The following is a 27,285-nucleotide window of genomic DNA, read 5'->3' as shown; positions in this document are numbered from 1 at the left end:
AGACCGTATCGCTTACTGCCCCGGCCTGGTCAAAGGATTCCAACCCTCTAGTCTGACTCTCAGCAAAACAGGCTGAATTTCCCCCGCACGATGATCACAATCGAACTGGTGCAATGGATGCTGACACTAAGCACTCGCTAATATACCCGATCCCACGCGCACCAATGGCGACTTGGCGAAAAACGGAAAACCTGGGGAAAGGTTTAGCTTCAAAGCTACCCCAGGAACTTCTGAAGTCGCAACAGCAAGCTTTCATCAGGCGCGCCAGTCATCAACCTTGACATCTCGTCATGCGAACATTTTACATGTCTTTGCATCCTTACAGAGGGGACTTCTGAAGGTGGATGTTCGCTTGTTGACTCCGCATTGTGTACCGAAGCTGCATCGTCAATCTCTATAAAGCTCGCTCGAGCTGCCGTTACTTCCTTCTGCTGATCAGTCTCCACTCGACCAACCGCAATCATGTTCTTCAAGACTGCTGTCATTGCTGCTCTCCTCCCTTCAGCCTTTGCCAAGGGTAAGGGTCCTGACAAGGATGGAAAATACTGGCTCTCTGGAGACGGTATCAAGGCTGCCTTTATTCCCTACGGTGCCTCCATCACCAACCTCTTGATCGATGATCAGTACGGTATCTCTCGAGATATCGTTGCTGGTTTCGACAACGCCACCCACTACAGCATCGACGAGGCTCATCCCCATCTTGGTGGTGTCCCTGGACGATACGCCAACCGTATCCGAAACAGCACTTTTGAGATTGACGGCAAGGACTATCACATTAAGCCCAATGACAACCCTACTGAGGAGTCTCCCAAGGGCGCTGATACTCTTCACGGTGGACCTGATGGTTGGGATTACCGCAACTTCACTGTTGTGTCCTACACCGACTCGAGCATCACCTTCTCCATCGTCGACCCTGATGGCAAGGAGGGTTTCCCTGGTGAGGTTGTGTCATACGTGACATATACCCTCGAGGGAATGGACTGGGATATCAAGATTGTTGCTCTCGCCACCACCAAGAAGACTCCCATCATGTTGACTTCCCACACCTACTGGAACCTCGACGGTTTCGCCAACAACGAGACAAACACTGTCGCCAACCACTCTCTTCACATGCCCTACAGTGGCCAGCGTGTTGACGTTGACAACATCCTCATTCCTACTGGTGATATCATTGCCAACAAGAAGGGATCTGTCCATGATTTCTGGAGCAAGCCCAAGATGATTGGCGACCAGGATAACAACGAGGACTTGAAGAACCAATGCGGTTTCAACTGCACTGGCTACGGTTAGTAATCCCCATTCAGATATTGAAGCCTCAACTAACAATTTAGACAACTGCTACACCGTCAACCGTGGCCAACTCGGCAACTACAACTGGCGCACCGAGGGTCCTGTCGCTACCCTCGCCTCTTCTTGGTCTGGTATCCAGGTCGACATCTACTCTGACCAAGATGCCTTCCAGTTCTACAGCTGCACACAGCAGAAGGGTGACTTCCCTCTCAAGCGCACCCAGGGTCTTGAGGACAACGAGGACTTCCCCCGAACTATTCCTAAGTACGGATGTGTTGTTCTTGAGGTTCAGGACTACATTGACGGTATCAACCACCCCGAGTGGATGCGCGATGAGAAGCAATTCTTTGAGCCTGGTGGTAACCCTTATGTTCTCCAGGCTAAGTACACTTTCAGCCTGAAGGGTGCTGAGGAATAGATATGAGTAATGGATAGTAATTAGCTTAATTGAGAATTATTAGTAATGAAGAACCAGAAAGACATCACAGGCCTTATTTTGTACGAATTTCTCCTCGCTGACTGTGGGTTGTTGAAGTCGCTGCTGATCCGTTGCCGATTCCCAAGGGGTACTTATATCGCTAAAAAAAGGTACATACAGACGGACAGTTCCCCACCAAATTTAGCGGCAGCTGCGGGCACGACATTGTATGCCTTTGGCCGAGCCTATGTACCTCGGCCAGCTCTTGACAATGTGCCATGGAATGGAGTTTTCGACCCGTATCCTTATCGGAATTATCTGCCGAGCATACTGATAAGGACCCTACACTTCCACCTTCTCAACGCTTGCCCGAAAGATACCGGTGATCAACTGACCCCAACTAATGGCGAAGGATCAGTCTAAAAGACGGCAATTCTTCAAACTGCCGTCAATTCAAATGTCGGCGATAGCGTCATACGGATCGGCTGACAAATCCGATCGGATAAGCTTCCGAAGTCAACTCTACGCGGGGTACTTAACTATCCCAACTTACCTTGACGATCGACAAGTATCATAGACAATCCCAAATTAACATGTATCAAGTAAAGGAATATCATCTACCTCCAACAGATCTCATCCCAAACTCACCAAGACCTCTCCTGCACTATAAGAATGCCCTAGCCAAAACTCGTAACAACACACAATGCGATCCCGCAGAGGTCTGGCAGACATTCACAAAGAATGGGTGGAACGTCGAATGGATCTTTCGTTACGGTCCAACGCAATCATCGCATTTCCACTCAGAGGCTCATGAGTGCATGGCAGTCCTTTCAGGCACAGCGACTATCCGCTTCGGCGTCGCTGATACATCAGAGGATCTTCGAGAGAGTACATATGGCTCAGCTTGGGAGAAAGGCGGTGTCCTACTTGAAGCCGAAGCTGGAGATGTGTTTATCATTCCAGCGGGCGTAGCTCATAAGACGCACAATACCAAGCCTGAGGCAGAGTTCAAGCTTATGTCACCTGGTGTTGGACATGGAATCGAAGCCGACGATCCGCAGCAAGCATTGAAGGAGGTTGAATTATCGGGATACTGCATGATGGGAGCGTATAATGGTGGAGAGTGGGACTTTGTTAAGAGCGGTGGTGATTATGGAAAGTCTTGGAAGGTACCGAAGCCAGAGCTCGATCCTGTATTTGGAGAGGGTGAAGGTCTTATTAAGATTTGGGCTGGAGATGATAAGGTTGCCGATTTTGAGATTGTTCATGTGGAGAATAGGGAGCATCAGAACAAAAGCTCCAGACTATAGTAGCATAGCTGATATTGGTTCTATGAGTCGTTTCACTGGGCTTATGCGTGGATCTGAAAATAAAGTCGATCGATCTGACCACTAGAGAGCGCATGGGCCTCATTTCCAGAGTTAATGAGCCAAGACCGTTATGTTGTATCCAGCTCAACGTCTCCGGAGTGGGGTGAAACAAAGGAACAGGTACGATCGTCACGGCATCTATTCTCGAGAGAAAGCTGAGTACCTGTATTCAAGAGGCGTGGACATAGAGCGCTTCGGAAAGAGGAAAGTAGATAAAAGGTTGATTTAAATATATATCCGTTAAAATTAATATTCCAACCAATCCATAGCCTGATTTACATTAACCAATCCATCAACTTCGTATTCGCATTATTAACAGGTCATCAAAATAACACCTTAGTCCTGGACACCAGCGGGAGTGTTGCAGAGGATTCCTTGGTCAAGCTGGATCTGTTAGGACAATGCTGTAAACAGGATAAGATAGACTTACGATAGGAAGAACACAGCAACGAGCTCGCTGGCCGATTGCGGAGCAGACGGCGCTGAAGTCGGTGGCGTTGCCAGGGGTAGAAGGGGCTATTCGTGTTAGTTTAATCTCAATGAGAGTGACTCAATACTTACGACCACCGCAGTCGAGGTTGGCAAGACCGAGAACATCGGTAGCACAGCACTGAGCAGAGCCGTAAAGGCCAGTGCAGGGGACATAGGGAACCTGTCGCTTTTCGTTGGCGGGAAGGGCAGAGACAACAGCGCCCAGAAGGGTAACGGCAGCGAGTGAGAACTTCATGATGAATAGAGTGAGTGGATTGAAAGGTGATTGATTGAATTGGGCTTGATGGAATGAGGATGGAGATTCAAAAAGTGAATTCCAGTCAAAGCATCTCCATATTTATACAAATCATGAGCTATAGAAATTGAAAGTCTACTAAGATGATGGCATTCTTGTCGTCATTATTCAATGGCCTGTTTCCAATGACTGAAATCGTGTTAAAGCCGTTGACGTTAAACGTCTACATCCCGGTCTATATCACGACTTAAATGGAGCCTCGAAACCTGTTGTAGCGTTGCAGCGGCGAGGTACGCCAGCTGGACAGGGATGCCAACGCATTAACATGTTTCGACGATCGCAACTAATTGGGGCTTTTGATTGGATGGCTCGTCGGAGGTATCGCTAAAAGGAACAACCGAGTGCCGAAATCATCACACCAAGTTCTGAGGTTTCGTCTGAATAGTGGACTTGTTAAGAGCTAGTTTAGAAATGCTACTGCTCGGCCGATGTCATTGTTCGATGGGATGTTACCGTGAGCATACTGATTCGCTGAAAAGGTGACTCGCTTGTATTCACTCAGTGGACGATCGAAATCAAAGCTGACCATTGAGCCTTGTTTTGTCCCCCTGAACATCCGATTTGTTGTTTCTGCGCGTCTCTGCACCTATTAATTCTCATACCGTACCTGCAGATACCTGTCTTACCTGTTCAACCCCAGATATAATACCTTTAGTATATAGATAAGATGTAAGTGGCTTTTATAAACTGCGGATTAAGCCTTCCATACAAGGAAACTTTACTCTCTAACATGATTCTCAACAAGTCGCTTATCGCCGATCATGGGTTTAGCTTCGGAATCAAGGAAATCTCCTTACGGGTATCGTTGCGAATCATCCGCTGATACCTCCACTTGATGTTCTGATATCGGGTCTATAATGCTTGATTTACTATAGAGCTCGAGATCGCGATGCCCAGACTTTGGTGTTTTAAGTTGAGATCGTAAACGGTCACCTATCTCTCGCAACACGCACATTTATGCGAGAAGCGCCAGTCAGACAAGGGATAAGCTAAGTACCCATTGATGAAGTTTGAGATTAAGATTGATCAAGGGGCCAACATAAAAAAAAGACACGCTCAATATCCTGGTGTTCCATACGAGTCAGTGATGCCCGATCAACTAGCCTCCTTACCTCCCAGAACCTGAAACAGGCCCTTAGCAGCATGCTCTCCCAGCATATCAAGGCTTCCCATAGCCATCATCTCAAGTACGCTAATATCGAATTGGAAAACAGTCTTCCACCACTGTCGGACCTCAATCGCTACCAGAGAATCCATGCCCAACTCTGACAGAGATGAGGCTGTTTGCAAATCCTCGACCGGTTTTAGCAGGAGACTAAACACCTTCTTGCCAATCTCCTGCGCAAGCAAGCGAGACGACTCAGGCTGTTTGAGGATGGAGGGATCTTGCTTTGCCTTTGCAATGAATGACTTCAGCTCGTCATGAGATGAACCCGTCGAAGCTTCGGTAGCTCCTCCGTTATTGTGATAGACGGCCATGCGAATGTCCTTTTTCCAGAGAGAACGGTTGGCGGGGTCACTTAACGACACCTCAGGACGGAAGCCAAGACAGAAGTTGTCTGACGTCTTAGCCATCGCCGCCTCCAATGCGTCGAGAAACTCGTGCTCTGATACAGTGCCATTGAAGCCGGCGACTCGGAGCTTTTGCATGATGGACTGATTTTCAGCCAGATACCCGACCTCTTCCACTGCCCCGATATCGATAGAACAGGCTGCCAAACCCAAGCCCCTTCGGTAGTTGGCAAAGGCGTCAAGAAAGGTATTGGCTCCGGCATAATTCACCTGTCCAGGCTGTCCCACCACGCCAGATAGAGAGCTGAAGAGGATAAAAAAGTCAAGGTCTGCATTGGCCTCAAGGGTGGCCTTGTGAAGATTCCACGTTCCCTTGACCTTTGGGTCAACGGCGGTATTCCACTCATCTATTGTCATTCTCGGGAAAGCCTGATCGGCAAGAACCATAGACATCTGCAAGACTCCCTTAAGACTGCCATTGGCCCGGGCGACCGCGGTGTTCACATCGTTAATACTGGTGATGCTTCCTTGTACAAAGTTTACAATGCATCCAAGACTTTCGAGCTCTTGCTGTAGGTCTGTATGTCTTTCGCTTGTCCCTGCGCTACGGGAAAGATAAATCAGGTGGCGAGCTCCTTGCTGAACCATCCACCGCGAGATAGATCGTCCCAAGCCACCAAGTCCACCAACGAGAAGGTAGGCGCCCGAACTATCGAGGCGTTTGGGCTGCTTTCGGAGTTTGGCGTCCAGGCGTGGGCCAAAGCCCGTGTTCATAGAGACAACGATCTTGCCAAGATGTACACCCTGCTGCATATACCTGAAACTATCAAGAATATCCTGCGGGCGATAGACTTTAATGGGTCGGATTGGCCTGATGTGACCTTCCTTGTGAAGATTGATGACATCTTTCAGTAGCCTTTGTATAATGTCAGTTATGTGAAGATGGAGATTTTGCTTCAACTTACTCTTTTGCAATCGTCTTCCGCTTGATACAAAGCTGATCGAGGTCGATACACGCGTAGGTGCGGTTTTCCAAAAACACGCTCATATCAAGTTTACCAGACCCGATCAAATCCCGCTTACCAATTTCGAGCATCCTACCAAATGGCGCGATGCACTTCCAGGTCGCATGTAGAAGTTCTCCGGAGAGCGAATTGAGCGCCAAATCGACACCTTCACCGTTAGTCTTTCTCATGAGGTCATCCACAAACGACTCGTTACGAGAGTTGAATATGCAAGAACGATCGAGGCCAAAGTTGTCTTCAAGATACCTGATCTTTTCTTCGCTGCTAACAGTCGCATAAATCTTCGCGCCTGCCATCTGGGCCAACTGGATAGTAGCGATACCGACGCCACCACAGGCGCTGTGGATTAGTATAGACTGTAATGGTTAACACAATATTTGCTGGAGGTTAAGGTTAACCCACCTGTCCTTTCTTGAGGTTTCCCATATTAAAGATTGAGTGGTACGACGTGGCAAACACACAAGGCATGGTTGCTGCATCTTCAAATGTGAGATCATCAGGGATCTTCTCGCAAAGATTCTCTGACATTACAACATGAGTGGCGAACGAATCATGTGCGATGAAAAGAACACGATCTCCTGGCTGGAGCCCCTTGACATTGGGTCCGACGCGATGAATAATGCCGGCACCTTCGAGACCGAAGCCATTGTCACCTTCAACGATACCCATGGCACAGAGGACGTCCTAAGAATTAGTTAGCAACAAAGATGCCAAGTGTGAATCACGTACCTTGAAGTTTAGACCAGCAGCCTGGACCTGAACTTCAACATCGTCACCTTCTAGTGTGTGCGCTTGGTACCTGGCCCAATGCAAAGCGTCCAATCTGCCCGGCTTGCTCGTCCGGAGAGCCACTGGCTCGTCTTGGCCAGGAACCAAGAGACTATCTTGGGCGGAGAAGGGATATATACGGCTGACATGAACAGTGTTGTCCGCGATAGCATATTCGTAGTCAGGTTTCAGAGTTTCGTCCTCTTGCCGCTGTTGGAATCTCTCGAAAACGTCTATGATCTTGTCGGATGACGCTGCCATGTTGTCGACTTCACAAACACCAAAGTCGAGGAGCATTTCGGAACGAAGAGCCCGGGCTGCACCCAGCACCTGACCAAACCGAGGATCCGAGCACTGCATCTGAGAGAGATGTGTAACCCAGAGGAGACCGCTGTTTCCAAGGTTGGTTATCAAGGACTTGAAAGATTCAAGCTTTTCATCGGTCATGTTCTCAAAGAATGGTTCGTCTTCGTCCAAAAGCGCGATGATGCTGTGTCCAGTTGATGTGGGACTGTCGAATATTCCTCTTCGATGGATGGCATAACCTCTCTGCTCTAAGCTTTGGCGCAACCTAGTTTCAACCTCGGTCTCCGCGCTTGAAAGTGTTAGGAGTTCCACGTTTCTATGCAGAGACCTTTCGATAGCTGGTCTGGAAAGGATCATGGCATTCAGTTGATGCGGCTCCGCTGAGTCTAGAACTGCCGTATCTGGAGCCTTGAAGCCAGCAGCCTGTAACTCCTCTGCCCATCGGTCTCTACTGATGTACGGCTCTTGCGATCGGCCATCCTCTTCACCATACCACCATCCTGCTAGTGTGCCAAAGATGTAATTGATCCATTTCGAAGTCGGTGTCAGCTCATGGAGTAAGAATCTTCCATCACGACTAAGAAGCATGCGTACGTTTCTCAATGTTTCCTTAAGTGACCGGGTTGCATGAATAACATTGGTAGCCAAGATAAGGTCGTATTCTCGTCCATCGAAACCCTGCTCGAAGGGGTCTTGACTGATATCCAACGTCGCGAATTCCATGTTTGGGTAGTTCTTAAAACGCTCCTTGGAATTCACGAAGAAGCCAGATGAAATATCCGTGAATGTGTAGTTTGAGTACAACACCTTCCCTGGTGGTGTCAGGTACTTCAAGAGTTGAGCAGTCGAGCCGCCGGTTCCGCCACCAATCTCCAGAACTCTCAGATTGGGTTTACTGTGAGTAATATGTTTGACAAACTCCGACTCATCGCATTGGTCCATGAAGGTATATAGCTTGCTCAGGGTCTGGTCGGATAAAAGGACGTCAAGAGCCTCTTTCTCGCCTGTAAAGATGCTGGAAGCGTTGGCGAACACTTTCTCGACGGTGACGGCAGCATCTTTGCCTGATGATTGGCTTAGCTTTGACATTAGGTCACCAATTCTTGACTCCAGTTCCTCATCGCCGAGACCCTCCAGAGACTCCAAGCTCTCAATCTGAATTTGTCGCTCAATCCATGCCTGGTATTTGAGCATGTGCTCGATTGTGGTATCGAGATTCGCGAGTTTGCGCTTGCTATGCACCATGCACATTTGGTACAAGGATGTAAGATCCGGCATGTGCTGTCCATGATCAATGGAAGGTTTGATGAGGCTCTTTGCGTCCAGAAAGTCAATGTGGGGAGCCCACTCGGATCGTGCAGTCGGCTCGTCAGACCCTCCACTTTGTTCTCCGACAGTGGTCAGCCTAATACCTTGGCTTTGAAGGACAACCTGGCCTTGAGAGTCGACAATATGGCCCCCACCAAGAACAGATCCAGTAGCAGTATAACACGCACTTGCTCGGACGTTAAAGTCCCCAGTGGCTGCAGCGCGATAAATACACATCTCATCAATGTCGGTAGGAACCATAGTTTTGTCAAATCGTTCGGCAAATCCCCGCGAAACAGCGACACTAAGCAGCTGCAGGGAAGCGTCAATAATAGTCGGATGGAGGTGATAGTTGACATCGTCGCCAGGCCTTCCAATGGCCTTTGACTGTGCCCTTTGATCAAGGGTATCGGCTCGAATGTCGCTTAGCCGCTGAAACTCCGGTCCAAATCGCAAACCTGACCTGGCCATAGATTCGTAACAGCGACTAGTATCGACTTTGCGTAAGAATCGATCCTGGTCAGTTGTATCCCCACTGCTCTCGTAACGAGAAGTCGCTTCACCCGAACAATGCTTGGTCCAGGACGCGCCGTTGTATGAAGCAATCGTGAACTCCCACCAGTCACTGTCAAGGGAGTCAGTCAAGCGTTTTCGGCGGAGGGTTGTCATCATCTCAACAGGTTTGCCCTCAGTAAGGACCAACGCCGTGCTAACTCTGACGGCTCGCATCTTGAACGCTTCATTGACGTGGGTCAGCTGTCGTACAGCTTCACCAATCATACCAGCATAGCCAGCAAATGGGAAAATGATATCCTCTCCTACCATGTGGTCTCGAATCCATGACGCATTATTAAGGTGGAATAAGTTACGGAAAAGGACATTAGAGTCGGTGCTTTCCGGGACACGAATACCCAGTAGGTTGTGATATTTGAACTCGCGTTCTCGCCATTCTTTAGTCAGCCTCGACTCATACCAATGCCTCTCGGAATGATTCCATGGGTATCTTGGCAAGTCCGGCAGAATACTACCCTTAGGGATGGCCTTGGTGAGATCGACACGAGCATTGAGGGTAAAGAGGGTGCCGACACATGTGAGTAAGCATTCTTCATCATTCTGATGGCGAGTCAGAACAGAGACATAGGGTGATGAGGTGGAATGCTTGCTCTGGATCTGTCGCAGAGGACCAGCTAGTGCGGAGTGGGGACCAATTTCCAGGAACACTGGGTTCTTGATGTTTTGTTGTTTGATGATCGCTGAAACGGCAGGGCTGAAGAGCACTCTGGACTCCATATTGCTCTGCCAATAGCGTGGACCAAAGTCAGAGGCCTCGGTGAGTGGCTGACCAGTGACACTGCTGAGGAACACTTTGGTGGGTTTCCTGGGTGAGATTTGATCCTTCATGAGATTGTGGTAATCGTCTCCAATTTCTCTCATGTGGTGGGAGTGATATGCCATATCGACTTGAAGGAGTCGTGCTAGGACGCCGGGCCTAGATTCCTTTATCACATCGACTGTCGCCTCTACCGCATCAGTATCGCCAGCAATCGTAACGCTCTTCGGAGAATTCTCGCAGGCGATAACAACCCCCGACTGCAAATACTTTTCAGCATCGTCAGCGCCCATTCCAATAGCAGCCATAGATCCAGGCTTGGTTTGGCGTTTTGTGACAAGACCGCGGTAATAGGCAATTATAATTGCTTCCTTTGCGCTGATCGCTCCAGCAGCATAAGCGCCCGCGACCTCACCACTGGAATGGCCTACCACACCTTCAGGTCGAACACTAATTGAATCCAGGGTATCCACCAGAGCAATTTGCAGCGCTGTACAGAGGGGCTGGGATAGTTCGGCCGAACCGAGTCTACTGTCTTTGGGCGACTTTTGAAGCTCGTCCATAATAGTCCATTGGGGAGCGTCGTCTAAAGACTGAAGATGTGAATCCAAGGCTTCGATGGTCTGTTTGAAGATTGGAAAGTCGGAGCTGTGAATCAAAGCTCTGCCCATTTGAGGCCATTGAGCTCCTTGTCCAGTAAATACCATGATAATGTTGGGCTTATTTCCGGCCTTGCTGAATGGGGAGACCGTGAGAGAGCCAAGAGGACTGGCCACAGCGAAGGCTCTGTGCGGTAGGTGTTCGCGCTTATGTCCCAAAGTAAACGCGAGATTATTCACTGTCTCAGAATTCTTCTCTACATATTCCTGGTAGTTGGTGATCATCCTGCGCAGGGAATCGGCCACATTCGCGGAAAACACCAATAGGCGGGGCGAGGTGGTGTCGCTCTTTGCAGGCGGATTTAATTTGAAGCTGTCGGCTGAATCAAGAATGACATGGGCGTTAGTGCCGCCGATTCCAAAGGAGTTGACACTAATGCGCTCATGTTTGGTCGCTGGCCATGGCACAGGCTCTGTCGGAACAGACAGGCTGCTTGAATACCAAGGAATATCAGGATTTGGGTCGTTGAACTTGATGTTTGGAGGAAGCGTGCGATTTTCAAGGGCCAGGACAGCTTTGATCAGTGACGTGAGACCTGAAGCACCTTCAGAGTGACCGAGATTGGGCTTGACAGAGCCGATGTACACGCCTCCAGAAGGACCAAATACTCGCCCAACTGCCTTTGTCTCGATGGGGTCCCCGATAGCCGTTCCTGTTCCATGGCACTCAACGAAGGCTGTTTGTGAAAAGTCGCTAATACCTGCTGTCTTGTATGCCCTTCGGATCAAAGCCTCTTGCGCGACATCGTTAGGTACCTGTATACCACCTGCCGTACCTCTGCCGTCACTATTCGAAGCCGTGGAGCGAATGACCGCTCGAATGGGATTGCCATCACGAATGGCAGCACTAAGAGGCTTGACGAAGACAGCAGATATTGCCTCTCCTCGGGCATAACCGTTGGCATCAGCAGAGAATGTTTTGCAAGAGCCGTCAGGTGACAGAACTCCCTGCTCAGTCATCGCGACCGTCATTCCAGGCGCCATTATCAGGTTAGCGCCACCAACGATAGCGCCTTCACAGTCCCCACGCGACAAAGCAAGACATGCTTCGTGGAGCGCAACTAAGGCTGCTGAGCATCCGGTGCGGACGACTTGGCTTGGACCCATAAGATCTAGCTCATAAGAGACTCGATTAGACAGCATGAAATCACCGTAGCCCATAACTCGGTAAAGACCATATTGCTGAGCCTCTTTGGCAAACATCTCGACCCAGTCCTCCCCAAAACTGCCCATAAAGCAGCCGATGGGCCTTCCCTTCCAATCGTATTCGCCCGCATCCTCAAGACACTCCCTAGCAACCTCCAACATTTGACGCTGCTGCGGATCGGCACGTTCGACTTCAGCCTTGCGCATGGTGAAGAAGGACGTGTCGACGCTGGCTATATCGATACTCTCGTCAAGGAAATAACCATATTCGGTCTTGACTGTTCCCGGCTTCATAGTTTCGGAATAGTACGCCGAGGCATTGTATCTTGACTTGGGGACTGGGCCTCGAGCATCGCCTTTGTCGACCAAGAATTTCCAAAGTTCTTGCGGTGTATGGAGGCCGCCAGGGAGACGAACTGACATGCCGCAAATGGCGATGGGCTCAGCGGCAGGTAAGTCGGAAGGATCATCACTGATTGTGCTTTGCCTGGTGTGCACACCATTGCCATTGGTATGCGTGCCGTTCCTGACAGCATTGTCGTTGTGATGGTTGGACTCGTTACCAATATCGTTGATCATTGTTGTTACGTGTCAGGTTTGTATGTCAAGTTTGTATGGTTCAAAGGAAGACTTGGCAGGAGTGCCCGTGGGCTTCTCAATCGGACGGTACGATCTGGATATACCCGTGCCTGCCTTTACGGCGCTGCCTGCAGGCGCCAGGTAACACCATTTCGGGAAGTCGCGCACCTTGAGCCGTGATAGATCAGATCATTCAAAAGGAATACTGTAATTGGCCCCCATGCGAAAAGAAGCAGATCTGGTGGCTCAGCCTATCTCCTTGAGCCCCCGGCTGTGCACATCCCGCGCCTTTATCGTCATGTAATCATGAATACTTAGATATCTTAGTAAAACTTTAGGAAATTTAAGTATCTGTTTTCATCTATTAGGCTTCTGATTAGCTAGGCAACTGGAGGTGCGGGATGTGCACAGCCGGGGGCTCAAGGAGATGTAATTGATAATGATGTTGCACTCTTTCGTTTACGATATGTGGGATGATACACCATGATCCAAAATGGCTAAGTTTCCAGGCGGCACAATGAGGCTATTGTGGCCCCCAATTCTATCTTTGTTCGACTTGGCGACCTTTTTCTCCGCTTCGCGACCCTTTTGTGTATAAGGTACATCGGGTGAGATATTAGCCTGCGGCACAGGCCCTTTTACTTATATGCCGTGTTACATAGGTGGTGAGGGGGAGCATTTACAGCACTATAATCTTACACCGGGAACTTGGCAAACGGGGCCTGTTCTTCTGGCTCAGAACTTTACCCAAACGACAGTAGCTGAGCGGGCGGCATAGGAAAAAGACCCGTAGGTTCATGACTATTACCAAGAGAAGGACTCCTCTACGTATCGAACTACAGCTCCGTGTCGTGCAAGTCCAGCACATACATACCTAGCGTCGTCACACATCTGCAGTGGACCGCAAACAATGACTGTTGTGCCACCCTCGGCATTATTTTTCAATTCCGTCGCCAAAACCTGCTCGATATCCATACGAGACCCGATTGTTACGTGTGCCTCAAAGTGACCCCAATCCGACGCGCGGCCGTCACCTTCCTCCTCGCGATAATTCTCTTGGCTGACGATCATACCTTTCACTGCATCGACTAGATTGCGGTTTTTGATACCCCAATAGAGCTTGTTTGTGCCACGTGATCGTGCATAGATAGATAAGGAGCTTTGAAGAGCTGGTAGGACTGCGGTGACGCCGACGCCGCCTGCAATACAGATAGTGTTGGGGTATTCGGTGGTTGGTTGGAAGCGGGTCGGATCTTCATGGCCGTACGAAGACTCAACGAGGATCGACAACGGAATGCCTGCATCGGCCTTCTTCGGGAGTTTGGAGGTAAGACCACGCTCGATAGAGACGAATAGAGTAATGCCGGACTGTGCGACACTACTTTCTGCCAGGTTACTCGGGCGCTTGATTGCCACAGCTCCGACCTCTTTGGATAGTGAGGCCTCGGTGGAGTTGACAGTATCCTTAGTCTCATTTTCAGCCTGCGAGCTCGAGCTCGACACTGTAGGTTCTTCCTTCATTTGGCCCCTGCTGCAATTGACAATAGAGAAAGGATGGTTTTCCCACACCCGCCAAGAAAGTGTAGGAAAATAGACAAAGCAATGCCCGTGTGCATCCACATCGGGAATGTCAATACGCAGGTACTTCTCATCAACTCGTGTGACGTAGGCCTTTTTGATGCCATGTCTCGAAAAGCGAACAATGCGCAGGACTCTTTCATACCCCCAAATAGCTATTGCGATAATGAGCCAAAGCTCAAACCCACTCGTGTCTTCGAATAGGTACCAGATATGATACCAAGATCCAACCAACGCAATAACCGCAAAGACAATGTGCAGGATGAGAAAGATCTCATACATAGCGCGACGGAATGGTAAAATCGAGAAAGGCAGTAATAAGGAGAAGGCGAGTGTCCCAACGATGCCCCACTGCCAGTAAGGGACCTTAACAACCACAGCATGGGAATGAGCCTCGACCATGATCTGAAGCCACATGAGAGAATGTAAAATGACTTGGACTACACAAATCATCGCCACCCACCGATGAAGAAGGATAAAGGTGGAGTAAGACCAATTTGTCAATCGAAGAAGCAAGCTATTGCGTCCAGCATAAAGCATGATGAGGGGAACGTTGGCGAAGGCAATGATACCAGCCCGATTGCCGATGTGACGCATAAGCTCATACCGACGGTCTGGGAAGTAGGCATTGGGAGTATAACGAGGGTAGCCATCAAAGGTAGCTAGGGCGTTGATGGAAATAATGTAGAGAATGAAAAGGGCCTGGCCTCGAGTAGGAACGATTCCTAGACCGAGGGTTGGAACACTATGTCTTCTACCCCAAGCAGGGGGGTCGATGATGTATGCGTAGAACTTGCTTCGAATGGATTTTGGGATAGGTAGGAAGCGAAATAGAGAGAAGCCGATGGGTATTGCGACGCAGGATAGGAAGGCAAGTAGACTTTGCGACGTTAGTTATAGTACTAGTTTTCCGGAGAACAGTTGTAAACTTACGAATACCTGGATTCGTTCTTCCCAAGGTCTACATAACCCTTGACGGAGTTCAAGTAGCTTCCATACGTTGCATCATCGATAGAAATGGTTCGATTAAGCACCGTTGCTTCAGGGGACATAGGCTTGGGGGGCTTCTTCGAGTCCACCTCCGCCAAAGCTTCAGCATAAGAGTACTTAATATCTTCAGCTTGATAGATCATCTTGGCTCCCCAGAAGTACTCAATCTTGTACGGCTTGGTGGTCTTTGGGCAGTAAGAGGAGATGCACCAGGCAATTGAGGTCAAGTAGGAAGTGTCATTACCGAAACATGCCGCAGACGGATAAGCTGCAGCACGCTCTTCGGCGGACATCTTGGCGTACTCAGGACAGTCGAGTGTTGTTGGCATGGCCCATGTGCAGGCTTGTGCACAGGGCAGGGGATAGTCATTTCTGCCATAACCTTGTAGAAGCTCGGTGGATGATACAGTGGACGGTAGTGTCGACAAAGCCAAGAGCAGAGCTCCTGGCATGAACAGACCAGTGGCACACCTCATCTTTTTGTGACTTGAATATGAGAGTAAAGTGTCCGGGGAGAAACGGAGAAGGGATATGTGGCAGTAGCAACCAGAATGATCAGATCCAAGCCTAGGGTTTATATCCAATCCTATCTCGGTAGACACATGCTTATCACCCAGGTCTCTGAGAACTAAAACGATCGACTCAGTAGGGCCGTCACATCCGTGGCGAAATTCTAGATCCATTCTAATCCTCGGTGGTTCGATTCCAAACCCGTTGGTTGGTCTGGACAAGGAACAAATGTGTGCAAAGGGAAAGTGGCTTTGTATGAAGCCCCGTTCCCTGCACGCTTCCAGACGCGGATGTCGACCGAATCTCGTCGTCGATGGCCTGATCGAACATCTCTAATTCACAGATTGTCCTGTCTAACCTTTGCCCAAGTCTGGTGAGTAAACGGCTGTTGATATCTGAGATCTTGTCATTTCAAGCATCCCAATTTCTGGAGATAATAGGATGTCACTGCTCATCGGCAATTGACTCTTGGCACAAAGTACCGCAGCATCGATCTCTCGTGTGCCGAAATACTGTAAAATCTCTTCCTGTAGACTACTCTTTAACTTTTAACCTTACCTTTTAAGTGCTCCAGACCCGCTACCCATTGTGATTAGATGGGGATCTAACGGCTAACCGGCAACTGAACAATGCACTCTATCCCCAGAAAGGCAATGCGACGGAACCAGTTGCTTCATGATCGACCCAGCTGATTGATAAGATTTGATTGATAAATCGCTAGCGCGTTGTGGCGCTTTCAAGCGAAGTTTCAGTGCGGAAGATTCCGCTCAGGTAGAGGATTTTATGTAATGGATTGCGCGATTTTGATGTTCTATTTATGTTAATAAAATCAGGTTGCGTGGTGCAGAGTCGGATTGCTGCTGTTCGGTTGGCATGGGATTCCTGAGGTTATGTGGCTGCTCTGGATGTTGTGGTCCAGTATCATTTCTTCGCTCTCAATTCGTAACAGGCTATGCTTTGATCTATGCACGTTATGTAAATGCATAGCGTTACTCAGTGCAGTTTAGCATATGCTGCATAAGATTAATTTCGGGGCACGGATCCATAGATAGTTTAGACCACCACCAACAGCAAACTCCCCTTGCCTGCCGGGTAGGTTTTGTACCTTCGGTACCGTTTATCCCCTCATCCAAGGCCTAACTAAAGCAAGGGCCTATAAACATTAGTCCTTTATAATTGTCTGCAAATGATCGTATCGCTTACTATACAGTAGCAAAACATAATGTCGGTACAATTTGCGGCTGAGGCTATGGTCTTGTAGATTTCGGTCGTTTGTGTTATCCTCTGCCATTACCTTCCTGACTGTTAGTGTCCAAAAATGACGTCATGCTTGTTCGCCCTGAAGAAGAATCAGAAGATAATTTGATATCATTCCACCAAGTCTGTCAAGGACGCCTCGGAATTGCCCCACGTTGTATACAGTTCTGGCAGTAGGCGCACCTAGAATTATGTATACGATAGGAAGGCCTAATTGGTACTGGATCTGCTAGGCCGACGCTGTTGCCTAAAGACGAAGGATTCTGTCATTAGTCATCTTGTTGAAGTGTGATATAAACCCCAATCGAGTTCAAAGATATCCCTGAAATTGACTTTGTCTTTCCATGTTTTCCTGCTTTTTCATTCTCCAAACATGGTTTACCTTGCTCCTCCTGGTGAAGCAGATCGCATCACGGCCTATCTCGTCACAGACTTCACGGACAATGAGTTAAGAGAACTCAAGATATCCTTCGAATTTGGAGCTTGTTCGCGATTTGATCCTCTCCTTGAACTCAAGATCATTCGCGCACCTGAAGACTACTTGGGAAAATCACACCAATATATACGCGCGCGAGAAAACGATGCCGACCGAGAAGACGCCTTCGCTCTAATTGACGATGAGGCCAAAGAAAGAGGTGGTATATGGTACATCGATCATTTCGCAGAAGAAGATCAAGTTGAAAACGAGACAGCTGAGAGCACCGATGTCGTCTTCAAGATTTTGATCCAGCCCGTGCCTTTCGCTCTGTCTGCAGTAAACTACCGTATTGCGAACATGTCGGTTGAAGAGGACCTTGAAGCCTGCGGTGTGGAATTCCCTCTCAAAAACGATTTTTATCAGCCGGAGGTGCTAGATGATCGGGGAATGGACTTTGATGAGCAGCAGAGGTCTTATTCCGCGCAGATTACAGCGGAACCTGGCGAGTTTGAAGAGAGCACCGATGATCAGGATCGGGATGGTTTCTTGCCTCGTCCTGACAAGGTTGTGAGACTTAAAGAAGAAGTTGCGCGATCCATTGGCGTGGTTAGCTCGTGGACATGGTCTAGTAAGGCGGAACCATCTGAGAACGACGATGGAACCAGGATAGAGTTTCCTCCTGGCAGTGTTCAACTGCAGCAGAACTACGATCCCGACTTTCCTTGGCCGGAGTATAAGTGGCCAGATGGATCTCTGTAGTATTAGTTATGAAGTTCAACTTTCTGCTTTGACTGCATGATGAAATCACTATGTTGAATTAAGTCTAAAAATTCGTCTAGAGTGTGATGAATTATACTGTTTCCTATATCTCATGTCTATGATGCGATGCATCCAGTTCAGCTGGATGATACTGTGGAGGAGGGGAGACTGGCGTCCCCGCCACTTGTCCTGGGGGCTTTGGATCATTTGTAGCTAGTTCAGAAGTCGCAGGTACTCTCGCCCTTCTTCTCATCCAAAGGTAAAGTGCCGCAGCAATGATCGCAAGTCCAACGACGGCCACTCCAGCACCAATGCCCGCCTTTGCTCCAGTTGATAATCCTCCCGATGAGCTAGAGTTCTTAGAGGACTCAGGCGTTGTTGTATATGTTGCTGTAGAAGGCGCCGTGGATCCTGTACTCCCTTTCTCCGAGGACATAGAAGTTGACAATGGTAAGTCCTTTTCTCGCCAGTTTAGCTGGAACATAGGAGCATAGATAGTCACACCCTCCAAAGCCACAGTACTCGTCTCTTCTGTGAAAGTTGCAGGGAGGGTAAGCCAGTTGAGGACAGTCTCGCTGGTAGAACAGGAAGCCACTTGGAGCGATCCTATTGATGCAACACTGGTGCATGTTTGACGTCCTCCAGGCCCGGCACACTCATAGCCACTGTTCAAATCAGCATCAAGCCATCTGGGAAGAATAGAAGGTCTTTACGATGGACAGCATCCGATCACGTTCTCATCGTCTTGTCTTGAGAATTGAAAGTTAAAGTTGCCTGTCTCCGGGCCATACGCACTGCATGCAGCCTTATACCCTTGAGGACAGTCGAAAGCAGGGGAATAAAAGCCCCATCCAGCGACAGCATTCCCAGCTTTCATTGATGACTTTCTCGGAGGCCAACAATCTGTGTCGTCGAGTACACCTTGCTGCACAGTCTGATTAGAGCGGCTTCTTAAGAGGTTTGTGAGGACTCACTGTATTGGCGTTATTATCTCCGCATGTCTGAGCTTGCCATGCTGCATCGCATGTCGAGCATCCGATAACGGCGGCAGTGCATCGATTTGGATACTTCCATTGAGTGGTCAAAGGACCCAGGTTCGTTCGAGGACTCGGCATCGATATTACCGTTGTGTAGGTGCGAGGGAGATTCAGCAGATTGACCTGAATAAATATGATATTTCTCTGTTAACTGAACTTCGGCGCAGAGAAACACTCTACGTAAGCTTTTGCATGAAAGAGGGTTAAGAATCGAGTACAGAAAAGGTGGCATCAACCTGGTTCATATCCACCCATTCTACCCCCCATCTCTCTCTTTCTGCGCTGCGCCATCCTGCGGACACCAATGGATTTCATCATCTGAACCTCCCTGCATATGAAGATTTCAGCTGCTGACCGGTCCACCACCACCCAAGTCAGACGCTAGTCTTGATAGGCTGACTGACTGTCTAGATAAGCTGTAGCGTAATCCTTCTCGTAACTATAGCTTATTGATTGGGTCAACTGCATTAGCATGTGTTAACCTTTTACAGCTGCCATATCACCTTACGAAGTTCGGTGGCTCGTAAATACCTCTTTTTAACATCTTAATTTAGGCCTATGTAGGTAGTTAAGTTATTTCATCAGTATTTTTCAAATTTTGTATAGCTGAACTATATGTAACTGGATAGACCTTTGTAACTGGTAACCGACGGTGATCTGAAATCAACCATCATCCTGATAATGTCACCACCCATTCTGGACTGTTTATCACTAAATTTCATTACAAGATGTTCTTTTAAACAGACCGTTCCGTACTATATTTAACAAGAAACCAAGTATGAGACGTTTATACAAGGACCTCCAATCAAGACTACATTTCAGGTCTCATGGTTGCTAGCCAAAGAGCCGGATCTGGGTAGTCATCCAGAGTTATCCGCAAATAGTCATGCCAGTCACGGTTCCAGTCATGATTATACCAGGGAGCCTTTGGGAGAAAGAGAAGTACAATATATAGATGTGTCAAGGGTGGGAAGAGCTGGAAACTCATGAGAGTGAGTGGGGCTTCAGGCAGCATCTTGTGGACGTGGTCTGGCCAAAGATACCCGGACGTGAAGTCGCCTAGCGATCTGGCCTATATACAGCTTCGTTCATCTATTTTTAAACCAAATTGTACCATGAACAGCTCTTCGCTATACCGCAATTTCCGAGTTTTGTTCCTCTTTCGAAATTAATACCAAGAACTATCAATCATTATCACTTTCCCCACCCAAACCCAAAATGTCACACTATACTGTCTATCTTGTCGAACGCCTGGGAATGCCACGAAACCATCGTGTCATCTTCGTTGAAATTTCACCCGAAGATGAAACGGGCTTACAGTACCATGTCACCGGTACTGTGCAGATCGGTATGATATTTGAGATCAAGAATGAGGATACAAGTCCTCGAGAGTCATCATCATTTGTCTCAATGTCAAAGCTGGGTTTGATTAAGGCGAGCGACCTCGACCGCTTGGAGTCGATCTGTCGATCCAACCCCCCACCAGCTAAACAGTTTAATGGACCCCATCGTATCGATAAGACGAAGCCTCTCCGCCGTTGCCAGGAATGGGTAAGCGAGACTGTTGGGCTTCTTAGAGCTGAAGGTGTTCTTGTGTAGATACACGGCATCAGTATTACAGCTGCTCTTTCTCAGTCGTTTGCGGAGAATGCCTGCCATCTAATAGTTCCTATTTCGCGTATAAGGACCGGAATAATGCTGCCAGACCATTTATCACCTTGGGAATTGGCATGGCGTCGATTGTATAGGTAGATTACGAGTTAAACATAGGTGTGATAGTGGTATAAAAGCTTCCGTTCCAAGTTGACTATATACTGTTACCTCGAAACTGCCTGACATATTTTCCTGATCTTGAATTCTTGTAGAAAAGGTAACAACGTGCAATTACAATGTCTTTCTGGAAGTGCCCGAATCCTTCTAAGAGTAGGACTTATGAACCATCTGTCTCCAAATTGATCAACCTCTCAAGCACTCACTGTTAGGCCCATCGTCTAGCGCTCCCTGTTCTTCAACAAAATCCCATAATTCGGATCAGGAGAGCACTACAAAAGGTCAGTCACAAACCCAAAGCGCGATAATAGAAACTCACCAGAACCTCAAATTCAATATTCGGTGGTCTCTTAGCCCCTTCACAAAGCTTGATATCATAGTTCATCAACAGCTCAGCCAGAATGAGTTTGATATTCACCGCACTCAGATATCGACCTGGGCACGCATGGCGTCCAAAACCCCAAGACAAATCTTCTCTTCCGACGCTAGAGTATTTGTACTTGTTCTCTTGACCAGGCCCTTGACGCATCTTGTAGAAGCGTAGACCGTCAAAATCCTTGGGGTTCTCGTAGAGGTCTTTGTCGGCGTGGATGGAGCAGGTGTTTATCTCGAGCTTTGTACCTTTGGGGACGAATGTTCCGTCGGGAAGGGTCATGTCTGCGACGGTAGCGCGTTGGAAGGTGGCTGAAACTGTTAGATGATGGAGCCAAGGTGGACGAGGGACTTACTTAAATCCGGTGAATTGAGACGTTGACTTTCTTTGAGGAAACTATCGAGCTTCTCCATTGCCGAGGTTGAGTCACGATTAAAGTCCCCATTCTGATCTCTAGGCACGCTCTCAACCTCTTGTCTCAAGATAGAAACATACTCCGGATGAGCAGCAAGATCATAAATAGCCTGGGTGGTAGACGAAAATGTCGTCACAGTCCCAACAGCAATAAGCGTCATCTGATGAAGGAGCTGCATCTCAACATCATCCGCCATATGCTCATTTCGTCCATTACTCAAATGATCCAGCATCGTAGGAGGATCTTCAATGTTTCCTCCCTTACGCTTCCTCTCTAACATGGAAGCCATCACCCGTTTGCGACCTTTGGCCCATTGGTCCTTTATAGCTGCCCGTTCGGGGATGAAGCGATAGACGAGAGGTCGAAGCCATGGATGCCACTGTTTCAGAGCGCGGATACAGTCAAAGCAAGCTAAGACGTAGCCTGTTGAGGCTGATTGCCATTCTTCGTCGAGGCTGGCGGCTGTGCCTTGGAAGACGCGGGCATTGTTTCTTGCAACAAGGCGGAGGACGCGGTCGTGGACTTGTACGGGTGTCCAATCTAATTTTTCTGAGTAAGAAAAGTTGGTGTTGCTGAGATGAGTGGACTTACCTTCGTATAGACCGAGGACCTTTGGCATATTCTTCTTTACCATTACATGAAGCAAGGGCGTAAAGGCAGCTGTTTAGATTAGCTCAAGTAGCTAAAGTGAATGAAGAATTGCTTACGAAGGGATCCAGTGAGGTTGGCTTTGATCGCATGGATAACGTACTCGGGAGGTCCACCGAAGTATGTGTACTCGATTTGCATATCCTATTCTGGTCAGCTTGGAGGTTCCTTCGCCTCAGCACGACGAACGAACATTGTCAATTGACGCCTTGAAACTGAGTGCGGGATGACTCTTTAGCGTATCTAGAAACCCAGGCGGTATGACAAGCTTAACTCCTACGCGACGTCAGTGCCGTCAGCAAAAACGCGAATGGTCTTTCATACCGTCTTGCGTATCAAGCCCAAAGACTTCATTTTTGAACTAAACCGTCAGCACATAGCCGGCCGGACAAACACCATTATGCATACCTTGGCATATCCTTTGGCCATGACGGCTCGGGGATTGAAACAGTACTCGAGAGCACGCTTCCTTGCATTTCTGATCTCATCGTTGAGTAGAATCGGGACTTTTGGTGTCGGGCTGGAAGTCAAGTGTTTCACAACACCAAATAGGATTGCGACCAGTGAGAGTACAATGCCGGTTACAAAATATCTACCTTGGGAATAACCGGTCCATCGCTGGAAGGCGAGGTGAAGTTTTGCAAAGTACGTGAAGGCCATTTTTTCTGTGTGTATAGCGGTCGGGATGAGCTTTTCACAACCCCTGGGGCACTGGTAGAGGGCTGTAAGACTTATATCCCAGACAGTGGTTAGCTGTTGATTGCTTGCTCATTTGCACTAGCTATTGTTTCTCTCGGGCATCTCGCCTTTCAACTCATCATGCGGGGCCCTGCGTATCGATGTGTCTGTGTGAACCCATTAGCATCATTTCCAGAATTTTAATTGACTGGCAGGGTTGGTGTTAGTCTAGCCTTGAAGCCACCTCATATTGTTCATATTCGATGGCTGCTGGAGTGTAACGTCTCGAGGGGTTGGTGGCTGCAAGAACAATGCTAAAGTGCCTGGCTTAGCGGCCACACCAAGGAGAAGCTTGAATAGCAAACGGTTCACCAATTTTTATCAGTCAAACTAGTGAAAGAATTGGATCAGGTCTAGTTAATGTCGGATGTGAAAACCCCGTATTCCTAAGCTGCCATGGAGCGATGGTCTCGTCCTGTCAGTACTCATTGTTGACGGACTCGCACGCGACAAGGGTGCTTCCAACCGGCAATTGGATTAACGTAAACGTAAACATATTATCATTACAATTTGTATACTATAAAATATCTAGTTTGACTTTTGTGACTTGGAATCGTGCTTAGCCTTCTTCTTGTCATGCTGCTTATTAACATGCTCTACATCCATATCCTTCCCAACAGCAAGCAAGTCTCTCTTAATAATTGCTCTAATATGAGCAAACGCACAGACAAACCACAGCCCGACGAGAACAATGGTCAAGGCAGAACCGAAAGCCTGGATACCACGGGAAGACAGATTCTTCCCGACGTTGATGGTTGCAAGGGCAAGACCGACATTGGGGAAAACAAGTGCCCACCAGGTGAGACTAAATTCCATATTGCGGACACCTCGAAGGACGGACAGGGCGGACAGGGCAGAGAACCAGATGGCGACGAGCCAGATGAAGAGGCCGACAGCGACAGAAACAGCGTACCAGACTTCGCCGATTGGGAAGCTTAAACTGCCGAGGAAGTCGCTTGGTAGAGCAGACTTGGCTTGGGTGCCGAGTGAGATGAGGCCAGCGCATGTGAAAGCTGTAAATGTTAGCATCGGCTCAGAATTGAGTGGTGCGGTATATCTTACCAGTAGGTCCAACAGCGATAAACATTCCCGGCCTCTTGGACGCAGCTGGCAATGGATGCTGAATCAGACGCGACAAATAGACAGCATAAATGAACAGCGCAAGCATCCAGCCAAGACCCTGTCCCATAAGACCAGCAACAATGATCTGCACAGCGCTCCATTGAGGCTGACTACCCGCGATCTTAGCGGCCAAAATACCAGTAACCAAGAACGGATAAGCAGGAAGAATCCAAGCAGGCAGCGCCTCAGAAATATCCAACCTTTCAGTCTCGAAGATAGTATGATACTGCGAAACCGCAACAATCATTTCGCATGCATAGTATATCCAGAAAATCACCCTCATCGCCGTTGTAAACCATTCACCCGTCGCAGGTCCACCGTAAGATTGCGCGCCATTGAGAATAAGCGCGATAGAAACCCAGAATGAACCAAAGAAAAAGGATTCGGATGGATGATGAAGACTTGTTGTGAATGCTCGTGGTTTCATAATGAAGCGCGCAATTATCAGGGTGGTAAACGTGACGAAAAGCACCAGGTTGAGGATAAATACAATTTTTCCAATTGTTTGAAGGCCGGTAAAAGTGTATGGCTGCTCGCCTAGCAAATTGGCAAGACCACCTGTTGACATTGTGCAGGGAAACCAGCCCCAAGTAACTCTCACAACGCGATCCTTCAATCGTAAAGGGGCCTGATTATCACCTGGGAAGGCTTTATTGCGCTTCTCGGCTCCTCGTTCGAGATCGACGTGTTCGCCATTGAGGGTTCGCGTGTAGTCATTGTCGGTCGCGTTTTCGTGATGTTCGTCACTCGTGGAGTCGTTAATGCGAGACATTTTGTCGTCTCTTTTTCCGTACGTTCACCACCATATTGACTGACATGCTGGAGTGGTTTTTAATAAATAAGTCTTGAAGATATTTTCCTTGATTCATTGTTTCTTGGCTTTCCGTGACGCAAGCCAAGGAGAACGGGGATGCCGTGATCCGTGGAGTCATGGTCCACTAAACGGAGTAGATAGCGCTGAAGATTTAACAAGATTTAGCTTGTTGAAGAGGGAAAAAAACAGAGTTTCAGACCATTTTCTCCACTGCTTGTTGTCGATCGGTAACAGCGGCAGGCTAGCGGGAATCAATCACGATCAACCCGTCTACGTCAGATTGGACTTGTAGAAACCACCAAAAGTGATCAAGCTAACCAGAATTTACTTGCCGGATCGCCAGAGCTGGCATACTGTTATCCGGGTAGCTGGGACATTTGGCGGAAATAGTCGCCGATAACTGGCGCTTGAAATGGTCGGAAAACAGACTCTCACCTGATTTCATCAACACTTGGCACTGAGTCAGTGACAGCGCCAAGGCAAATCACCATCATCGTTCGAATCATACTCCAATTTTCATTCTCACCAACCCCAGATTCCAGACAACAGAGAATTTGCCAAGTCTGATTGACTATTCAACGTTGCTGGACGGGCCCAGCAAAACTAAGAATAACCTTGCAAGGAACTTACCCGGTACCATGACAGGCGAGTTATAAAAGACAACAGTGATAGAGCGATTTGTCAATAGATATACGATAACTGCCCTCTGCATCATCTAAAATTCTACTAAATGCTATGCTCGGCCTCCTTTAGTTGTCTATCACTTGGTGGAGGTAAAACCCATTGTCCAAACTGGTAATAATTCCAGTTCAGGGACCCATCCAAATAACTAGACCTTTATAATCATGAGATCCACAAAATCATGTTTATTCGATCTTTGGGATTGATCACTACACTTGCTCGAATACAGTTCCACGCGAGCGTCGAGACTATCGCGCATGCGAAATATACGTATGAAAATCATTCCCAATGTTCTCAAAACAGCCATGAGTCTCTAAATTTCTATCTGCTAAACCTCAAGGAGTTGCAATAACATCGTTCCTATCGGCTCCCGTTGCCGACACCACACGCCTCTGGTTCTCATCCTGCATAAACTTGATAGGACCCTCGGGTAGACTATCACCAGGCACTGTCCAGTTCATATGTCTACGAATGCCATCATCAAGTTTAGGCGTCATGCCAGGACTATATGTGAACTTTCCACCATACTCAGTCGGGATATTCTCCACATCTAGCAAAGGCGTCAAGGTAGATAGTGAGTCTTCTCCAGATGAGACTATGATGAGTTTGGCTGCGGTTCGAGGATCAACAAACTTGGACAAGATGCCCCAGATCTTTCCAAAGTAAGCCGGCGCATTCATGACCTGTTTGTTGATTAATATCTTTCAAGTCCAATCTTTGAGGGTACTCACATAGCAACGGTCCACCATCTCAGGATAACAAACTGCCAAAAGCTGACTAACCTCCTGCGCATACCCCTTCAACGACCAAGCTTGCCTCAGTCCAAAACTCGCCGCATTAACAAGGTAAACAGAACTAACAACCGAGGGACTCTTCGCTTGACAATCTGGCATCGACGCACAGAGTGGAAGAACAAATCGTGTCATGTAATCGTGGAAAACGACGGTATGCTGGCTTCTAGCAGTGGATGTTTGACTCGCATTGTACTTGGCCATATTCTCGGAGGTCAATTGTGCGACGTCAAACATGCAGATGGGCAAGCCACGCTTGTCGCGACGACCGGACCAACAAGGGTACTGTATCTTGTCAACATGGTTATGAAATTAGGTGGTTGGACATACCATCTTTCGCGCTTCTTCAAAGTCGTTTATGGAAATGACATCGTACGCTTCTGTGGCTTGTGTGTCTTTGCGAATAGATAGGGCTTCTTCGTATTGGTTGAGAGCACCCTGGGGATCAAAGCCGCGGCCTTGAAGAAATCTCCTAAGCGCTTATCAGCCAAACCCCAACGACCTGGAACATAGAAACGAGAACGTACATGAATGTTGCTTCATCATTGAGGCCGTCAGGGACATCACCCTCTTTCAGCTCTTGAGGCCGCTGGAGATGACCCCGTTCATCAAGGCTTTGCAAAAGAACCTTCAATGCCTCTTGTTGAGAGACAGTAGGAATCTCAACAGCCGGGGCTTCGGTCTGACTTTCTGTCGCCATAATGGTGGTTGCGAGAAAACAGGTAAGGATTGCTTCCGCTCGAGCGGAAATGAGAATGATATGCGCTGTCTTATCTACCTGCAATGAGAATTAGTATTGTCCTAGATCTGAACCTAATAACATCACGTACCAGTCTATGAAGTGAGGATGACGGGCTAGGTACGCGCGCACGGTAGTTGCAAAAAC

At 48.2% G+C, this 27,285-nt stretch overlaps 11 protein-coding genes across 11 annotated transcripts; 4 read left to right on the top strand and 7 right to left on the bottom strand.

Annotated features, from left to right (window-relative positions):
* The first annotated feature begins 242 nt into the window (after window positions 1-242).
* B0J16DRAFT_280075 (galactose mutarotase-like domain-containing protein) lies at window positions 243-1,778 on the top strand. The gene is made up of 2 exons (XM_046123884.1): window positions 243-1,285; window positions 1,332-1,778. The coding sequence occupies exons 1-2, from the start codon at window positions 463-465 to the stop codon at window positions 1,706-1,708; spliced, it is 1,200 nt and encodes a 399-aa protein (XP_045989997.1). The 5' UTR covers window positions 243-462; the 3' UTR covers window positions 1,709-1,778.
* Window positions 1,779-2,041: 263 nt separating this feature from the next.
* On the top strand, window positions 2,042-3,301 carry B0J16DRAFT_330286 (uncharacterized protein). Its single transcript, XM_046126441.1, has one exon. The coding sequence runs from the start codon at window positions 2,302-2,304 to the stop codon at window positions 3,016-3,018; it is 717 nt and encodes a 238-aa protein (XP_045989996.1). The 5' UTR covers window positions 2,042-2,301; the 3' UTR covers window positions 3,019-3,301.
* B0J16DRAFT_392084 (putative hydrophobin precursor) lies at window positions 3,210-3,805 on the bottom strand (the record flags this gene model as incomplete). Its single annotated transcript, XM_046131974.1, has 3 exons — window positions 3,210-3,462; window positions 3,509-3,594; window positions 3,640-3,805. The coding sequence occupies 3 exons, from the start codon at window positions 3,803-3,805 to the stop codon at window positions 3,415-3,417; spliced, it is 300 nt and encodes a 99-aa protein (XP_045989995.1). The 3' UTR covers window positions 3,210-3,414.
* Window positions 3,806-4,712: 907 nt separating this feature from the next.
* On the bottom strand, window positions 4,713-12,498 carry B0J16DRAFT_367454 (uncharacterized protein; the record flags this gene model as incomplete). Its single annotated transcript, XM_046130131.1, has 4 exons — window positions 4,713-6,293; window positions 6,343-6,758; window positions 6,805-7,086; window positions 7,132-12,498. 4 exons carry the CDS (start codon window positions 12,496-12,498, stop codon window positions 4,961-4,963), a joined length of 7,398 nt encoding a protein of 2,465 aa, XP_045989994.1. The 3' UTR covers window positions 4,713-4,960.
* An 804-nt stretch (window positions 12,499-13,302) lies between these two features.
* Window positions 13,303-15,542, bottom strand: B0J16DRAFT_360250 (ferric reductase like transmembrane component-domain-containing protein; the record flags this gene model as incomplete). Its single annotated transcript, XM_046129682.1, has 2 exons — window positions 13,303-14,956; window positions 15,010-15,542. The coding sequence occupies 2 exons, from the start codon at window positions 15,540-15,542 to the stop codon at window positions 13,303-13,305; spliced, it is 2,187 nt and encodes a 728-aa protein (XP_045989993.1).
* Window positions 15,543-17,178: 1,636 nt separating this feature from the next.
* Window positions 17,179-18,058, top strand: B0J16DRAFT_330284 (uncharacterized protein). Its single transcript, XM_046126440.1, has one exon. It carries the CDS (start codon window positions 17,207-17,209, stop codon window positions 18,008-18,010), a length of 804 nt encoding a protein of 267 aa, XP_045989992.1. The 5' UTR covers window positions 17,179-17,206; the 3' UTR covers window positions 18,011-18,058.
* A 4-nt stretch (window positions 18,059-18,062) lies between these two features.
* B0J16DRAFT_330282 (uncharacterized protein) lies at window positions 18,063-19,240 on the bottom strand. Its single transcript, XM_046126439.1, has 3 exons — window positions 18,985-19,240; window positions 18,724-18,935; window positions 18,063-18,675 (listed from the first exon to the last, which is right to left on the bottom strand). The coding sequence occupies exons 1-3, from the start codon at window positions 19,123-19,125 to the stop codon at window positions 18,114-18,116; spliced, it is 915 nt and encodes a 304-aa protein (XP_045989991.1). The 5' UTR covers window positions 19,126-19,240; the 3' UTR covers window positions 18,063-18,113.
* Window positions 19,241-20,139: 899 nt separating this feature from the next.
* On the top strand, window positions 20,140-20,750 carry B0J16DRAFT_330281 (uncharacterized protein). Its single transcript, XM_046126438.1, has one exon. The coding sequence runs from the start codon at window positions 20,266-20,268 to the stop codon at window positions 20,644-20,646; it is 381 nt and encodes a 126-aa protein (XP_045989990.1). The 5' UTR covers window positions 20,140-20,265; the 3' UTR covers window positions 20,647-20,750.
* A 288-nt stretch (window positions 20,751-21,038) lies between these two features.
* On the bottom strand, window positions 21,039-22,913 carry B0J16DRAFT_392071 (cytochrome P450; the record flags this gene model as incomplete). Its single annotated transcript, XM_046131973.1, has 8 exons — window positions 21,039-21,089; window positions 21,137-21,507; window positions 21,546-22,145; window positions 22,197-22,265; window positions 22,313-22,397; window positions 22,447-22,529; window positions 22,578-22,614; window positions 22,662-22,913. The coding sequence occupies 8 exons, from the start codon at window positions 22,911-22,913 to the stop codon at window positions 21,039-21,041; spliced, it is 1,548 nt and encodes a 515-aa protein (XP_045989989.1).
* A 584-nt stretch (window positions 22,914-23,497) lies between these two features.
* Window positions 23,498-25,086, bottom strand: B0J16DRAFT_409876 (voltage-dependent anion channel-domain-containing protein). The gene is made up of 2 exons (XM_046133108.1): window positions 24,054-25,086; window positions 23,498-24,004 (listed from the first exon to the last, which is right to left on the bottom strand). Exons 1-2 carry the CDS (start codon window positions 24,883-24,885, stop codon window positions 23,520-23,522), a joined length of 1,317 nt encoding a protein of 438 aa, XP_045989988.1. The 5' UTR covers window positions 24,886-25,086; the 3' UTR covers window positions 23,498-23,519.
* Window positions 25,087-25,943: 857 nt separating this feature from the next.
* On the bottom strand, window positions 25,944-27,099 carry B0J16DRAFT_392070 (CRAL-TRIO domain-containing protein; the record flags this gene model as incomplete). The annotated part of the gene is made up of 4 exons (XM_046131972.1): window positions 25,944-26,291; window positions 26,340-26,684; window positions 26,730-26,871; window positions 26,927-27,099. The coding sequence occupies 4 exons, from the start codon at window positions 27,097-27,099 to the stop codon at window positions 25,944-25,946; spliced, it is 1,008 nt and encodes a 335-aa protein (XP_045989987.1).
* Window positions 27,100-27,285: the final 186 nt, after the last annotated feature.

The sequence above is a fragment of the Fusarium flagelliforme genome (genome assembly GCF_020744385.1).
Source record: "Fusarium flagelliforme strain FIESC 12 MPI-CAGE-AA-0113 chromosome Unknown B0J16scaffold_1, whole genome shotgun sequence".
Lineage (NCBI taxonomy): Eukaryota > Fungi > Ascomycota > Sordariomycetes > Hypocreales > Nectriaceae > Fusarium > Fusarium flagelliforme.
Note: the sequence above shows the minus strand (reverse complement) of the source record. Positions and strands in the feature narration are given on the sequence as shown.

Coding starts and splice junctions, on each gene's coding strand:
- B0J16DRAFT_330282 (XM_046126439.1), bottom strand. CDS start 19,125: ATGCCGAGTCCTCGAACGAACCTGGGTCCTTTGACCACTCAATGGAAG. Junction 18,936..18,984: donor GAGATAATAACGCCAATACA/GTGAGTCCTCAC, acceptor CAGACTGTGCAG/CAAGGTGTACTCGACGACAC. Junction 18,676..18,723: donor GTGATCGGATGCTGTCCATC/GTAAAGACCTTC, acceptor TGATTTGAACAG/TGGCTATGAGTGTGCCGGGC.
- B0J16DRAFT_330284 (XM_046126440.1), top strand. CDS start 17,207: ATGGTTTACCTTGCTCCTCCTGGTGAAGCAGATCGCATCACGGCCTAT.
- B0J16DRAFT_330286 (XM_046126441.1), top strand. CDS start 2,302: ATGTATCAAGTAAAGGAATATCATCTACCTCCAACAGATCTCATCCCA.
- B0J16DRAFT_280075 (XM_046123884.1), top strand. CDS start 463: ATGTTCTTCAAGACTGCTGTCATTGCTGCTCTCCTCCCTTCAGCCTTT. Junction 1,286..1,331: donor TTTCAACTGCACTGGCTACG/GTTAGTAATCCC, acceptor CTAACAATTTAG/ACAACTGCTACACCGTCAAC.
- B0J16DRAFT_409876 (XM_046133108.1), bottom strand. CDS start 24,885: ATGTCTCGCATTAACGACTCCACGAGTGACGAACATCACGAAAACGCG. Junction 24,005..24,053: donor TATCGCTGTTGGACCTACTG/GTAAGATATACC, acceptor TAACATTTACAG/CTTTCACATGCGCTGGCCTC.
- B0J16DRAFT_330281 (XM_046126438.1), top strand. CDS start 20,266: ATGTCACACTATACTGTCTATCTTGTCGAACGCCTGGGAATGCCACGA.